This window comes from Galleria mellonella, unplaced genomic scaffold (genome assembly GCF_026898425.1).
Source record: "Galleria mellonella isolate WM207_F2 unplaced genomic scaffold, CSIRO_AGI_GalMel_v1 utg139, whole genome shotgun sequence".
Taxonomy (NCBI): Eukaryota; Metazoa; Arthropoda; class Insecta; order Lepidoptera; family Pyralidae; genus Galleria; species Galleria mellonella.
This window is the reverse complement of record NW_026441995.1, coordinates 9,490,560-9,506,608: the sequence shown is the minus strand read 5'-3', so window position 1 is coordinate 9,506,608 and position 16,049 is coordinate 9,490,560. Positions and strand designations below refer to the sequence as shown.

At 31.0% G+C, this 16,049-nt stretch overlaps 1 protein-coding gene across 1 annotated transcript; it reads right to left on the bottom strand.

Moving 5' to 3' along the window:
* Positions 1 to 11,432: 11,432 nt before the first annotated feature.
* LOC116413431 (glutamic acid-rich protein) lies at positions 11,433 to 14,784 on the bottom strand. Its single transcript, XM_031912637.2, has 2 exons — positions 14,689 to 14,784; positions 11,433 to 14,361 (listed from the first exon to the last, which is right to left on the bottom strand). The coding sequence occupies exon 2, from the start codon at positions 14,359 to 14,361 to the stop codon at positions 13,723 to 13,725; it is 639 nt and encodes a 212-aa protein (XP_031768497.2). The 5' UTR covers positions 14,689 to 14,784; the 3' UTR covers positions 11,433 to 13,722.
* Positions 14,785 to 16,049: the final 1,265 nt, after the last annotated feature.

Here is a 16,049-nt window from a genome sequence, read left to right as displayed (position 1 = left end):
CGTAGAGAGACAAATAGAGAACATTCTACTTTTAGAAGTCCTGTAAAAACAATAATCTAGTTTGATATAAGTCAACTGACATATTGTACGCCCATCGAATTGAATTACTGTTCTTGTATTACATGGAGTATAGGGAGATAATAAAGGAATTAAGGGCATACATTTACAAAGACTAAATATAATGCACCAAGTCAATTACGATATGATACAGGAATTGCGGTCTTAGTTGCAATTCTATGGCTACATAGAATTTCTGACAAAGTGAATTATTATCTCAAAATGTTGAAGTTAACTTTATGGCATTATTTCAGCTTCTCTTTGTTGCCCTCACTTGGTTCATAGACTAAGAATTTGTCTATGGCTCGATTCATTTTTGTTCTACGAATCAAAATAATGTAGATAAGTTGGTATACTAAAATCTACGTGAAATATCCGTTATCTTAAAAATGATTTCAAATTCTTCATCATTATTTAACATTTTATTTCTTAAGTATGATGATGCACAAAGGGATATGAGCTGATGACTAATTAAAAACATCACCGTTGATATCACAAACATAATCGATATTACAGAATACACTGTGAACAATGAATATGTTCTGTGGTGTAAAAATCTTTATGGTATAGATAGAGACACAGAGAAAAACATAAATGATGTAAAAAATTAATTCATTATTGGATTATTTGTAGGTACTATATTTATATGTAAATGGTCTTTGTTCATGTTCATAGGCCACGCCTTCACATTTTATTAGGCAGGTGGCCCTTACATTAAGTAGGTAAGTATATTATGCCATTTATACTTTATATGTTTATGGTTGGCCATTATTACCTTATTTGCCATTTGAAGTAATATAATAAAAAAAATATTTGTCTATTAGTTTTTGTTTGCGTATTTATTTGCGTATTCAGAATCAATTGATCGAAAAATAGTTTCTGTCAATTTCAATTTGAAATATTATATATGTACATATACGCCCAATTTGTAGAGGGTAATACAGGAATAAAAAAAACCATATCTACAGAGGTGTATATTTCGAAATAATGCCTTTGTAGATTTTGATTTATGAAAAATAATGTCCATATATACACGTGGTTAGACTTAAATTTATATATCGAATACAACGAAGATTCAATAAAATTTCATGATCATAAGTGATTAAAGCGCCAAGAGGTAACAAACAAATTCACTTCCACATTTATAAATTATTATTGAATGTAAGGAAATGAGGAATTCATTAACTTTGTACGTACCAGCTTGGTCAATATACTTATTTATTATATTTTGATAGCTATAACGAATTTTTGAAAAGTCCGGGCATAATCTCTGTTGAAATTTTAAAACATATTTAATTACAAGTGTCGTTTGTTATGCAGCCCTCGCAGATCCGAAAGTGTATTCTTTAATAAATTAAATCGAATAACTGGATGTCGACAGGCACCCTTTCATGGGTCATTTGTGTCCCTTTAACATCAATAAAAAAGGGAACTTAGTAAAGAATTAATAAAATGAAAAAGTAAAACGAAATGATGAACGTTCTAATTGCTAAGTTCAAATCTCTTAAATAATTTTTAGGTTTTGTTTTCAACGATGCTGTTTTTAGGTTAAATGTACTCGTACTTATCTTATTGTATAAATGATATCTTTCAAAAAAAAAAGGATAAAAGGGAAAAAAGTATTTTAAAATTTAATAAATAAAAGTAAAAGTTATATTAAGTAAAATTAAAAATACTTGCACTATTGTGTTTTTTACGATACTAGGAGAAGTTATCTTAGAATAAGATTGGATACAAGTCTTTATCCATATCTTTCCTCGCATTATAGATTTAAGTTATCCGAACCGAGTAGTTATTTTTAGAGACTTATATAATAGAGAAATTGCCTCATGTGTGAAGACTTTTCATTTGGAAATCAAATTATAAGTATTCCGTTTGTGTTCTGGTTTTTGCCATTGAGTTCTTAAACGATCTTAGAGTAGGTAGATATTATACGAATATGGAATTTGCATGTCTGTCCGTTGTAATTGGTAATGAGACGATAATTAGACGCTAGTGGCAATCTACCAGCGCAGATGGCAAATTACCCACAGGCCTACTTCGCCTAGCCATTTAAACGGATACACGAACATCTGTAAATACATAGCAATGTAGTAACTGTGTCTGCATTTGCTACCAATATTTGTACAGGCAATATTCTCTTTATATATCGACGCTGGTAAGGCAAAACGTATTTAATGTACATTAAATAATTTAACAGGCCTCCATTCAACTACCATTCGACGCAGAAAAAAATCTGTATTCAATTCTATAACAGATAAAATATTTAATATAAAGATATAAATCAATATCCGCAAAAGTGGTATTTTATTAACTTTACCTTTCTTGCATCGATATGAACTATCTATATTCTATGGTTTTATTAAGTACAAACATTGTTTTAAATTTATATAATGAGCAAAGTTCTATTATTATTTATTATTATTATAATCCCTTAAATGCGTAAAACCGAGTAAATTGCATCATAATTATAAGATATAAATAATCCGTTCTAAAATGGAATAAAATGAATAGGCGTCAAATATACCGACAAAAAGTAGAGTTACCTAGTGTAGTGTTTCTATGTATTATTAGAAATAGTACAGCATGCTCCATTCCATTAATGGAGCAAAATGTAAGGGATGATTTATTATGACAAGTGTTGTTATGCTTGGTGCTAATAAAACGGGCTTGTAACTTGATTAGAGGTAAATATTGTTAATAATTCGGCTCGTCTAGATAATATGAGCTACGACGAGTGAACAATCATATTTATACGTATCAGCAAACATTATTTTACTATCCTACTAATTTAATTAATATGAAAGTTTGTAAATATGTTTATGATATTGTAGGTAGGTATATGACAGAATGAATTTGGATGTTTGGTATATGGGTACGAACTCATATTTATTTATTTCACACTTTTTTATACTATTTAGAAAAATAATAAATACAGTAAACTTTAATGTGAAATGAAACAAAAGTGCGGCCTTGTTGTTAAATAATATTTTGGAGACTCCTTTGGATAGAAGACATTGAAAAAAAAGATTGAGAAACTGCAAGAATAGCAATAAAAATAATAATTTCTCATTAGGGTGCCGCATTATTTTATTCTGCTATGATGAGCTTTAATTTTTACCTATTTATTAATTTTAATAGTCATTTATATATCATGATGATGGAAAAGGCTATCTCACGCATCTCAGAGTAAAACAAAAATGTTGGTTATGTGGAAAATTTTTATATTACGAGTAGGTACACAAATTATTTCAATTCAATTTAGGAGTAGGTATATGTTGAGTATATAGTATTAATTTTTACTTCCCGATCTAGTGCATCTATAATTAATTGATTAATAATTTATTTGGATTACTTACAACACATAAATAATGTTTATTCTTCTTAGAGTTTAATTCCTATTGGAAACCTCCATTTGGAAATATCCAACCGGATAGTACAAATTCTGGACACTTTTATTTTCTAAACTATCTGCTCAGATTCTTCAGATAAGGGCCCCATTTCGTATTGTCATTTCTTTTACCAGCAATCATTTTATAATTGAATGAGTACAGTTTTCAATACTTATTATTGTAATACTCTAAGCTTCCTATAATATACATATGTAACATTTGGTACGAATAACGAATGGAGATTGGTATCGTTTTTTCTTCTTCTTCTTGTCACCCGCGATCCTGAAAAGATATTCAGGTGCTCACTCCCAACCTTAAATTTATTAATCAGGAGGTACGGCGTCGTCTAGGCCTCCGAAAAAAAAAATTACGCAGAAGGTGATTTTGTTCAATTTTCCATTCTCCGTATTGTTAACAAATATAATAAACACATAATTCCACAGATATTAAACGAGACAGTAGAGTTCATTTTAATGTGCTAATTCCTTAATCTATCTTAATTTCGCTAATTTGAATTTCGCTAAACTATTAAATTATTAATTATTTTATTTTGGAGACAAGTTTAGGGAATGGCTTCCGAAAATTGTCCTCGGTGTTCGTAGCTGAATGAGATGCGAAATTAATATTAGGAAAATTCCAATTCTGAAGTTAGAAATGTATGCAACGAAGTTGATAAGACAGTAAAACAGCATCGATTCAGTAAACACCGGCGACCCGACGGCGGCAGCGATGTCTTCGAAGCCACAGCGATGGACATTTACATAATAAAATTGAAAGTTTTATAATAAGAAACCTATTTGTTTTTCACAGAGATAGATGAAGTCAGATGACGCAAGTATCTTAATTTATGTGAAAATTATGAGTTCTTATTTTAATTCATTTTCATATGCTATTCTATCACATAGAACAGAAATACTACTAGCGTTCCTGATACAGATGGACTTATTACACATATATAAGCCTTCCAGTTAATCGTTGCAACGACGAGCTATGAGAATTGTCGATGATCCCAGGCTCACAAGCGGTATCGAACCCTTAAGTCTTAGGAGAGATTTTGCTTCGCTCTGCGTGTTCTACCGCCTGTACAATGGAATGTGCTCAGAGGAATTGTTCAATATGATGCCCACAGCCACTTTTTATCATCGTACGGCTCGCCATCGACAGGGAGTACATCCTCATGTCCTACAACCTCAATGGTCGCGTACTGCGGGGTTTCAGAGATGTTTCCTCCCACGAACACTCAGGTTGTGGAATGAGCTCCCTGCCGATGTTTTCCCAAGAGACTACAGCATGGGGTTCTTCAAAAGGGGGGTAAAGAGGTTTCTTCAGGGTCGGCAACGCACGCGTAATACTTCTGGTATTGCAGGTGTTCATAGGCTACGGTAACCACTTACCATCAGGTGGGCCGTATGCTTGTTTGCCACCACAGTGGTATAAAAAAAATCTTCTGAGTATTTGCGAGAAATTTGGGCTAGGGGTTGTTTTTAATAAAAATCGCTTAAAGACAGGAATAGCATCATTAAATTCTGTACTGACGCTATGCAGAAATACATTATCAATACTAATTAATGGTGGTTTTGATAATTATTTAAACATTTTCTATATAAATTTCATATCGGAACTTCGAAACTTTAAGTAGGAATTCAGTTGAATTTCAAAGGTTTCTTAAATTAATTTATGACATAAAATTGCTTTGTAAAACACAGTTGCTACTTCTATTTTAATCTACATCTATAATAATCTTGCCCGTCGTATCGCCTCACTGTTTTTCCTGTTAAAACCTTAACACTGACATTCTTTTAGTTTTGTTTCGCTTAACTATCTACGTTGTAATAAAAATTTTATCGTCGTTTAATAAATCTGTGTATAAATAAGTACCTACAATTATATTTGTCTTTATCTGTTTTTATCTTCAAAGTTTTTGTATCATTTTTGTAGGAGTAATTTTCTTTATTCTCCTTTTATATTTGAAGAGAACTTGATTCCATTTGAGTTTTATAAGCACAGCTACGGGGTATTGCCAGTGGTTTAAATCAAATTCTTTTGTTAAAACAAAATTATGTACCATCATTTTATTATCACCTCAGGTTAAATTGTGTTTTGTTTGGAAATATCAGTAGAAAACTGGTGGACGGAAATACGGGCCACTGGTTTTATAGAAATATCCAAAGAGGTTTTCTGGTGAATATGAATGCTTTACAAACATTTGGTTAATCATATCTGTATGTAGACAGATATTATTATACTGTAAGTAGATGTAGGAATATATATTATTTATTATATTTATTATTTATTTATTTATTATTTTTTATTATCTGTTACTAATAATAGCTATATGGGTAACTCGGAGTAGGTATTCCGTGTTAATTTTATAAAAAAAAAACAATAAACGTTGTTAATTTATTATGTCATCGTTAATATGTATATAAACCTGTAGATAAATAATAATACAATTTTCGAGACAATAACGGGTTAATAAGGTTTTGTTTTGCAGATGTCTATAGGTTAAAGTGACTGTTTACCACCAGACAGGCTGTATGCTTGTTTATCACCATTATGGTATAATAAAAATCAGCAATTAATTACATAACACTAGTAACTTCTAAATTGGTTCTTAAAACTTTTAAATTATAGTAAAGTTTAAAAAATATAGCATAAAAAGTAATTTAAATATATGTATGTCACGAGGCAGAATTAATACTAGATAAGTACCTACACTATTAAAAGTAAAAAAAATTAAGTACACTATAAATGAAATTAGTTGCCTAAGAAATTAAATACATAAAATATTATACAATATTTACAAAATAAATATTATTATTTAATTTTTTCATAAATATGATATTACATACAAGTTCAATATTCATGTCTATGTTTTAATTAATATAACGTGCTGTATTTAACAAATGAATATTATATGTTGTTCTTATAATGAAATTATTACAATCTCAATACCACAATAGTTCTGAACGGAATTTCCTATAATTTAATTAAGTAACAGCTTGTATACAACATAAGGTACGTATCCAATTTTCTTATACTTTAAGTCTTATGTTTATGATGAGAAATGTATAAATTTAATCTTGATGAAGTTAAATCATAAAGAATGTGGCAGTAGTAACTCGAACAAACGTAACGCGCTTCAGCTAATGGGTTTATGTTGGCTGTATAGAATTATCTCACATTAAGGGCTTCACTTCTTGTCATTTTGTGCACACTTATGTAATAAAAGCTTCAGTTGTGCTGTTCTATTTTAATCACTAAGCCAATTTAGACATTTCGCTCAATGACATTTGCCGCAATTTCTTTGCGATGAATATATTTTGTGCGCTGAAGACGTAATAAGTATAATAAATGCGAAGCGAGTTTGCTGTTACATCTTTGTGCCCTAATGGCTTTACTAATTGTTACCCGAAGGGTTAATCGAAATTTAGCGTATACGTGATGATAGGGATTTTATCCTTGTCACACACACACACACACACACACACACACACACACACACACACACACACACACACACACACACACACACACACACACACACACACACACACACACACACACACACACACACACACACACACACACACACACACACACACACACACACACATATATATATATATATATATATATATATATATATGTGTGTGTGTGATTAATACAATAATATATATAATATTTTATTTAGCATTAAATGAACTAACGCACATAGGATAGTCACAAGAGGAAATGTATCAGAGTTACGAGCATGTTGTTTTATTGAGATTATACGTCAAAAAGACACAAATAGGTAAAACTGCTAAATGTGGACATGATAATGAATGGTTGCATAATAGATGGACAACATTCTACTACCGATTAGCATACCTTAATCAACAGTTCACTTAACTTTCTTCCTGCAACTACTTTACATTCACGCATGTACATTTGTAAAGGCCCTTCGAGAATGCATCCGTGATTGTCAAATCGCCGCTGTGGTACACGATGTTTAAAGCTTTTCCGTGTCTTATTCAATTGGCACATAACAATGCGTGCCTTAAGTTGCGAATTACGAAACATTTAAGTAAGTACTTTAGCTGTTACTTAATACTCAAAGATGGTGGAAGTAAAAACTCTAGCTTCAAACATATGTTTGCATGAATATATGTAATAATAATAATAAGACAAATGGAATAAATACCGCAATGAGATTTTATTTCTGAAAGCAAATTCATTAATTTAAACTTTGGGTATCAGAATAAGATTAATTGTTCCCTATTCCTCGTTGATGATAGTGGCCATCATTACTTAATCATTACTTAATTTTAATCATCTTTTCACTGTCCCTAAGCGAGAGTTCCCATAGAGTCTTTTACTTCCTATAACGATGCTCATTTTTGTGCATTGCTTCTGTAATGTAGTTTTGCACAAGCTAGCAATAAATCTATAAGTAAACTGGTATTTAAATGTGGGTTCCAATCCTGTAGGATTAGCCAATATAATATTCTGTATACAAAGTAAAGAGGGAAAATAATGATTGAGTATGACTTGTATAATTTAACGAAGGTATCTTTTCTATATAAAATATGTTTTTGTTTTCAATGTATTTGCCGCGTCCATTACATTCCGTACAACGTCAGCTATTATTGTTGCCGTCCTCGATTCAGCGCCTTTCTGTCTTGTCTTGTTTTATATCGATCTGCTGACGAGACCAAAACAACAATTGCATAAAATAAGGGGACCGTCTTCTCTTTAATCTACTTGTCAGGAAGCTACTCACAAATTGCCTAAATGCATCGATTCTATTTTTATCGTTGAATCAGAATGTTCCCAAACATTTTCTTTTCTCTTAATTTATATTCAGCAACTATTTGTAACAAACATTTTTTTATAAAAAGTAATCTTGGAAGATAAGAATGAGCAGTACCGAGGAATAATGGTTTCCATAGTAACGCCCTACGAAATTTAGAATTTAGAATGAATTTTAGTAATTTAATTAGATTACCAGAGAAAGATTTAAATTAAAATTTACTGAAAGTATTTTCGTGAAAAAAGCAAGTAGGTAGCTAAATCCTTTGGGATTTATTTTGTTAATAAAGGAATAAAGAATGCCCCTTTTGTATTTCGGTCGGCTTATTGCGCTCTGATGTGCAGTTTGTGGTTACTGCAGTCCTATCTCTGCATAGCCGTCGAAATATTTTGTATAAAAATAGTACTAGCTGTAAATGTACATATAATATTTGATAATCAACATGAAAATAGTTGTTTATAAAACAATATTCACCTATTTCCATCGAAAAATATGTTGTAAAACATATTGTATTATTTATACATGTTTTGCGAAAAGCATTTTATTGAGAAATCTACGTAAGCAAAAATAATGTCTATATAATTTATGTACAGGTCTTGCTTTAAACGCTCTACATGTACGACTACATTTGCTTGTAATGTGGTATTAGTCTTTATTTTTCCTTAGATGACTTTTCGAGAAGAAAAAGCATTATATTATATATTAAGTTTGTAATAACACACATACACTCCGATACATTTTTTGACAAAATGTGTTTTTAAATAAATACCTACTTCAAAATGTTATAATGGTTTAGGCCAATGAAAGCTTATATAATGTAGTTATAAATTTTAATTGGCTGTAATTATCGTCTTTTTTCGCGTGAATTGAGATAAAAATTATCTCATGTTAATATACAGTGTGGTATATCTGTGAAGCCAATAATACGTTCAACCATCTTCAAGCATGATTAAGTAACATGTAAACAAACATCTTTACGAACTTTCCCATTTATAATGACAGAAACACAGGAAGTTCGTTGGCTGTCTCGTTAGAGGATGAGTCTGAGTTTTCTGACACACGTCGCTTGCCACTTCTACGGTGGCTATATCTATTTGAACAGCTCAAATAATTTCTATCTCTTACATCTGATCGCTTACAAATTGTGCAGATATGAGATTCTATATATGTTTTTTACCGACTATTTATGTAGGAGGAGGTTCTCAACGTGGTTGTATTATTTTGTTTCTTACCTTATATCCTTTAAAAAGCTTGAGATATTTCGTATTCGTCATTTATAAATCGATTTGAAAAATATTTTTCTTATCTGAAAGGATTTTGAATTCTGAAGTTTTTATATAAATTTTATTGAAATTGGTTCAATAGTTTAGTTTTTGAATAATTTTTATCATGATTGAATATGCTGTTTTATTTGTGGTAAAAAATCTTAAATCACATCTTCTGCTTGTATTTCTTTTTAAGGATTTTATTTAGTTTTATTTAATCCATAAAATACAAGGTGAAATTAAAATCGTCAGCATCCTTTTGTTTGAGAGTACTCTACCAGTGTAAATTGTTTAACTGTACATTTTTGTCAAAGAGTTGATAGCCGCTTTCCATCGGTTAGACCGTCTGCTCGTTTGCCTCTCTAACAATAAAAAAAAGGAAACATGTACCAAAAAATTAGAAAACAATTTAAACCCTCCACAGTAATACTGCACGTTCAGTTGTTATGTTAGTAATAAATTTGTCTTTTTTTTGTTACTGTAGATTTATAGTTTTACTTACGACTGTATGGTTATGAATATAAGTTAGATTTGAACGTACGAGCATGTTAATTAAAATATCAATGTTAGTTTTTTTTTTATTTCTATCTATCTATCTATTTTGGTCAGGACCAAAATAGAATATGCAGAATGAATCGAAAGGCGAAGACCTCTACCCTTTAATACATTAATCTATTTTCATACTGCTTTCCATGCATTTGTTTGCAATTTGCATAAAAAATAACCTTCTTATTACCACAAAGCGCGTATTTGAAAAGAGTTACTCTCTCAGAAAATATTATGAAAAGTTTTATGTTCTGGAAGTCGAGTTACGCATAAAAGTCGCGGAAATTGTTTGTTTTCTAGTTGTGAAAAATACTGTTAAAAGATTACTCGTGCCTATGACGTGTTTCTCATTGAAAGTGCAGATTATCTATATATAACTATGTTATTACAAGTATTTTAATATTCAATATCAGTAAAACATTTTTGAATATGATTTAAGAATAAGCAAGGGACTTTACTTAAAGTTTCTATATTTATGATTGTAAAAGGTACGTAATATATGTCCATAATATATAAAAATGCAATATATTTAAAATATTAGAAAGATACTACTATATTATTATATATTCCGTAATATAATGGGGTTTCATTTCTTAGTTTAAATTAGTAGGTTCTATTTAGAAGTTAATATATAGAATAATTTGAAGTTTCTAGAACTCTTTGTATGAGAGGTTGTGCTTATATTCTGTAATTATTATTTAGGTATTAATTGTTACACATACCTACACTGTATTTAATTTGTATTGTTAATTTTTTTTAATAAATGTATAAATATTGTTTTGTCTAAATTCTTAGATATTACACCTAAAAGCCATCCTTTAATAATTGGGTAAAAGGCTAAGGCAATAAGGCTAAAAGGATGGTGAAGTGAACCCAATTTGCAAACTTTCAACCATCCCTTCCATCCATTTAAGGCGTAATTTTGCGAAAATCCGTTTACACCTTGCATACGATATGTGTGACTAACAGTTGGGTGATTCTTAAATAGTTTTCAGATAACCCAAAAAAATAAAAGTTTTTTTTTACGACATATTGCGATGTACATCAAAAGTATATACCAAAAGCATATTTTTGATGTGTATGAACAAGCTTAATACCCTTAGGAAAGGTAAAAAAAAATTGGTACATAAACACGGCTGTGACAGACTGTGCCTCGGTCGTGACGTTACTAAACGTGGCTGTGACACTGTATGATATGTAAGTGGCAGTTTTACATTTTGCACTGTAATTGTTAATATTAAAGTTTTTAAATTTGTGTCATCTTAGTTTAAAGTGATTGAGCAATTAATAAAACACTGAAATGGTTTAATCAACAATATTTATTTGGTATATTTCTTTTTAAACATAAAATAATTAAATGATAAATGAGATCCCGTCAAAAATACCGTCAGGTAATCATTCTACCTACTAATACAACAAATCAGCCTTTTATTCTTAGAACTATCTGATCACAGGTAGCATTGTTTTGATATCACATAGTACCTATAATTAGTAAACTATTAAACATAATAACTGAGTATCAAATTTGGACTCATTTTTATCCTCTCGTAAATATTATAATAGTAAAGTTGAGAATAATGCTTAAAGTAATTGCAGCGTTTTAGCTTTGAACACAATTAAAAAGTCAATCTTCTAGAAAGAAAGTTAAACTTCTAAAAAAAATAACACAATATCACTTATTAAACATCTGAAAAAAAAAACTTAAAATCAACAAAATTAAAGGATTGATTTTTTTTCACCAAAGAAGTAAAATCGTACATTTACATAAAAAGTAGTAGTACAATACTCTATCATCACTGCAATGCACCTGCAAATTATGTAAAAAGCCTCAAACCTTTTACATAATGGGATGATTAAATAAATCGGAATCGATTTTGAAAATTAGTTCTCCTCGCCTACCGGGAGTGGGTTCTTGCAACACACAAACAATGTCTTCAGGGCCAATATCTGCACAATCATTGTTATTCCAAGTAAAGACTACGTCTCCTGATATCACGTTATGATACTTCTTCTTAGTAAATTTGGTATAGTAAGGTGCATCAGGTTTGTCGTTATTTAAACTAACAATTTGACCTACAAAAAGGGAAACTACGTTCTTTTTTCCTGAAAACTTGGCTAGTACCCACGTCCCTTCTTGCAAATTACGTTTATTAGCTTCAGAAGAATTGTTACCGATTATAGGTTCAATCAGATTAGGATTAGTCGTGTATAGATTTGATCCTGCATCACGTTCAATGGTCAATCGTACTATCGGACGTCTTGAACAGGGATAATGAGGACATTTATCTTTTATTTTACAGCAGGCACAAGAAAGATCCCTTATATTGAGCATTGTGGGTTCTTCAGTATTCCATGTTAACTGATGCATATTTTTTGTGCCTGGTATACTTAAAATCTTAACAGAATTTCGAAGCAAAGCTTCAGATTCTTTAATGTCTTGCTCACTTACTTCATATACCAAAACGTTGCAGTTGGTTTTTACAACTTGGACAAAAGTTTTATAGTCAGGTATATCATTACCTTTAAGGACATGGTTATTAGCAGCTCCTTTCAAAGCCGCACCGACACCATCTGCAGGACCTTTACCGTGTGCTGTTTCAGTAAAATTCCATGTTGCTGCAGAAATATTCAATATACGAACAAGGTGTTGAGTGAAAAGATAGAAATTGCTCTTGTTTTTGTATTGACTGCTTGGGCCATCGCTAACAATATGTAGCACCTTAATATTTTCATGTGCAATCAAATGCGTTAACGCTGTTAAGGCTGTCTTCAAATGAGCATGTACTGCGGCCGCATCATGACGCAGGCAGGCAGAAACAGAACAAAAGGATATGGTATCCACTTGTCCAGTGACATTCGAAAAGTAATATAAAACCCCTGTGTGAATTGACACCTGCTGACGTGATGCTCCAAAATGTACAGATTGAATTTCTGAGAAATATTTGCATGCGTAATTTTCAGAAAAATCAATTCTTACCAAAATTTCCCCTGTAACTAAATTAGTCTTGATATGATTAATTGCTTGATATTGATTACCTATATTAAAAGTGTGCAGGAGAAACCTTGGCAGAATTTCCAGAAAAGCTTCAACTAGCCCCTTTTTGTTAGTTATAAGTCTACATTTAATTATTCTTCTGATCGATTTGATACTACCTTTTATATCCCGTTCTTCATTTTCGCTCACCCATTGATGGTAAGAAATGCCTTCGTTTTCGAACGCCATAAACTTAGGAATTTTGTTAAGACACTGAGAGCATTTACGACTCATGCAATTATATGAATTAGTATTACATACCACACTTTCTATTACGGTGTCTCCATTTTGTATGATTTTTAATGATTTTAATCTGTTTAGCATCATATCAAAATTGTCGTGAAGTACACACAAGCATGTATCGCGATCAGTTAATTTTGCCTTAACAATCCAGAATGGACGCAAACGGCAAAAACTTGCATAACTTACACGCAATTTTGGGTCTGATACGACATTGTACTTTTTTCGTAGATTTTCCATAGTATCAGTAATATACCTTTTCTGTTTCTTCATTTTATGCCGCGTAATTGTATCTTTCACTCCAGGATTTATCATAGAATTTTCTTCACTTTCTAGAAACTTTTGAACTGAAATTTTACGACGACACCAAATATCTTTCAAAACTCTTTGTCTTTACCTGGCTTTGATCGGTATTTGAGAAACCTGCTTTATCAGCCTGTTCATTTTAACTTGAAGAGTATGTATTGCTTTCTGCTGTACTTTTATTTTTGCTTTTTGATTCATAATTATAACATCGGTTAGTTTCCTGCGTTGTTTGTGTTCTTTTAACGCTTGGCGCCTTTGTCTACTTATTACGCTGCCTCGAGAACTGATGGAGGATGGAGTTTCACCTCGTTGTGATATTGTAGGTGTATCGTCTCTTCTAACCTCCGGTGTTGTATCGCGCAGTTTTACTGGTGAAGAGACGCTTGGATCTGGCGTCAGGGCTTCATTAATTTCCAAATCAGACGGAGGAGTGTTCTCCCTGATTAGTTGCATCCCACGTTCTCTGCATTTTTTTAATGCTCGACTTTTTCTAGTACGTTCACGCCATTTTTCTCGTTGCGCCTTCTGATCACGATGTGTTAAATCTTTTATTGATAGTATTTTCTTTTGCTCCTTTCTTTGTTGACGCCGTGCTCGTTCTTTTTCTTTTGCTTCCTCGTATTTAACGGGATCTGCTTTTATTTTGGCACGTCTCCTCTTTTCATATTCACGCCTTGCTTTTTTTCTTGCTTCTGTCGTGGCATTGTTATTCTTCTTTCGTGGCATCTATAGAATTAGAATAGTGAAAAATCAGTATACTTAGTAAAAGGAAATTTCTAAAATTAAACAAAATAATTTAGCATAACAACAAAAGCCACTAAATTATTCAAATGAAATGGAATGTCACGACCATGCATTATATATGTCACGACCATGTACTCAAAAAGTCCGTGGCGGTGACATTTTTTTCATACCATGGCCGTGACAATTTGAAACGTGTTCGATATAACCTAAAAACTAGCCATGGTTTCGCAAATCTTAAGGAATTATCTTAAACTACACTATATGAGGTACATATTATGTTTCAAACAATAGCGTGACACTGGTACTTACGTTCAAAACAAGTACACGGCGATGACGTGTTAAGGTTGTCCTTTTTTTTAAATAAATGAAAAAAAATATTTTGCGAACCACACACTACATTCAGACATTTGCAAATCTGACAAGAAGACAGTGTTGTCGTTCTAAAAAAATGTAGAAAGGGTTGCCAACATCAAAGATGCTTTTCTACCTAGTACCCCATTTTTATAGTATCGTACATGGTCGTGACACAAAAACTCGTCACAAACTTTATGTTGTTCAAAATCATAAATAGTCATTATTATTAATATATTTTTTAAACTGTCTTATAGAACAAAGGTTAGTCTTGCATAATTGCTGTAATTTTTTGCAAACTAACATGACATTTCTTTAGAAAAAAATATTTTATTTCCAAATCCGGCAATCTCACACTACACGGTCCGTGACATTTTGGACTTTGGATTTTTTTTAAATATGTTTCTAATGATTTCATGGCAAAAATTATATTCAAATATGATACTAGAAGTAGTTTACTAAGTAATTTAATATACAGTTTACTGATTTTGCTAAAAAATATATTAAATTCTTACAACTCACACAAAAAAACGTAAGAATAAGAATCACCCAGTTACGTATCTATTACTATGGAAAAGGTATGTAATATTGATATTTCGATATATTGCTTGTAACGTGATTAGTGCAGGTGGCGTACAGGATGGTGTCTCCGTAGTCAATTATTATTATAATGATATTGAAGTAATTTTATAAACAAAATTGAAAATATAAGTAATCGATGAGAATATTAATTTTCATATAGTAAAAAAATATTGTGGAGTAAAAGACTATTTCATAGATAGTTATTTCAAGTTAATGTATTTATTATTTAACTGTAAGTGCTTAACTATAAATAGTATAATAAAACCAACGTGGAATTAGGGATACAGGGATATATAATATACACAATTAAAGAAGAAACAAGAATGTATAGCTCAAACGCCCACAATGGCTTATTTAGCTAATTTAATAAATTATGACAAAATCTACAAGGCTAAAACTAAAATTAGCAAATTTGATAAAGAATCTAGTTTTTAATACATCTAGATATTAGAGCTTTAAAATATTTTTCAAATTTACTTTATGATAGATCTCAATAGATCTTTTCACAACGTCGATCGTTACCTAAAAGCAATCTGATTATGGCTGCGAAAAAAAAAAGCTGTTTACAGATGGTAGAATGACAAAAAAACTTATTATCATAATTTTCCATTAACCTAATTAAACTGATTCCAAAGCAGACAAAATTTCAAAAAAGAATTGATAAGGGAGTCACATAGTAAATTATAAAAGAAATGTATTCGAGATTCAGTACGGTATCGCTCTACAATAAATAATTC

Coding starts and splice junctions, on each gene's coding strand:
- LOC116413431 (XM_031912637.2), bottom strand. CDS start 14,361: ATGCCACGAAAGAAGAATAACAATGCCACGACAGAAGCAAGAAAAAAA.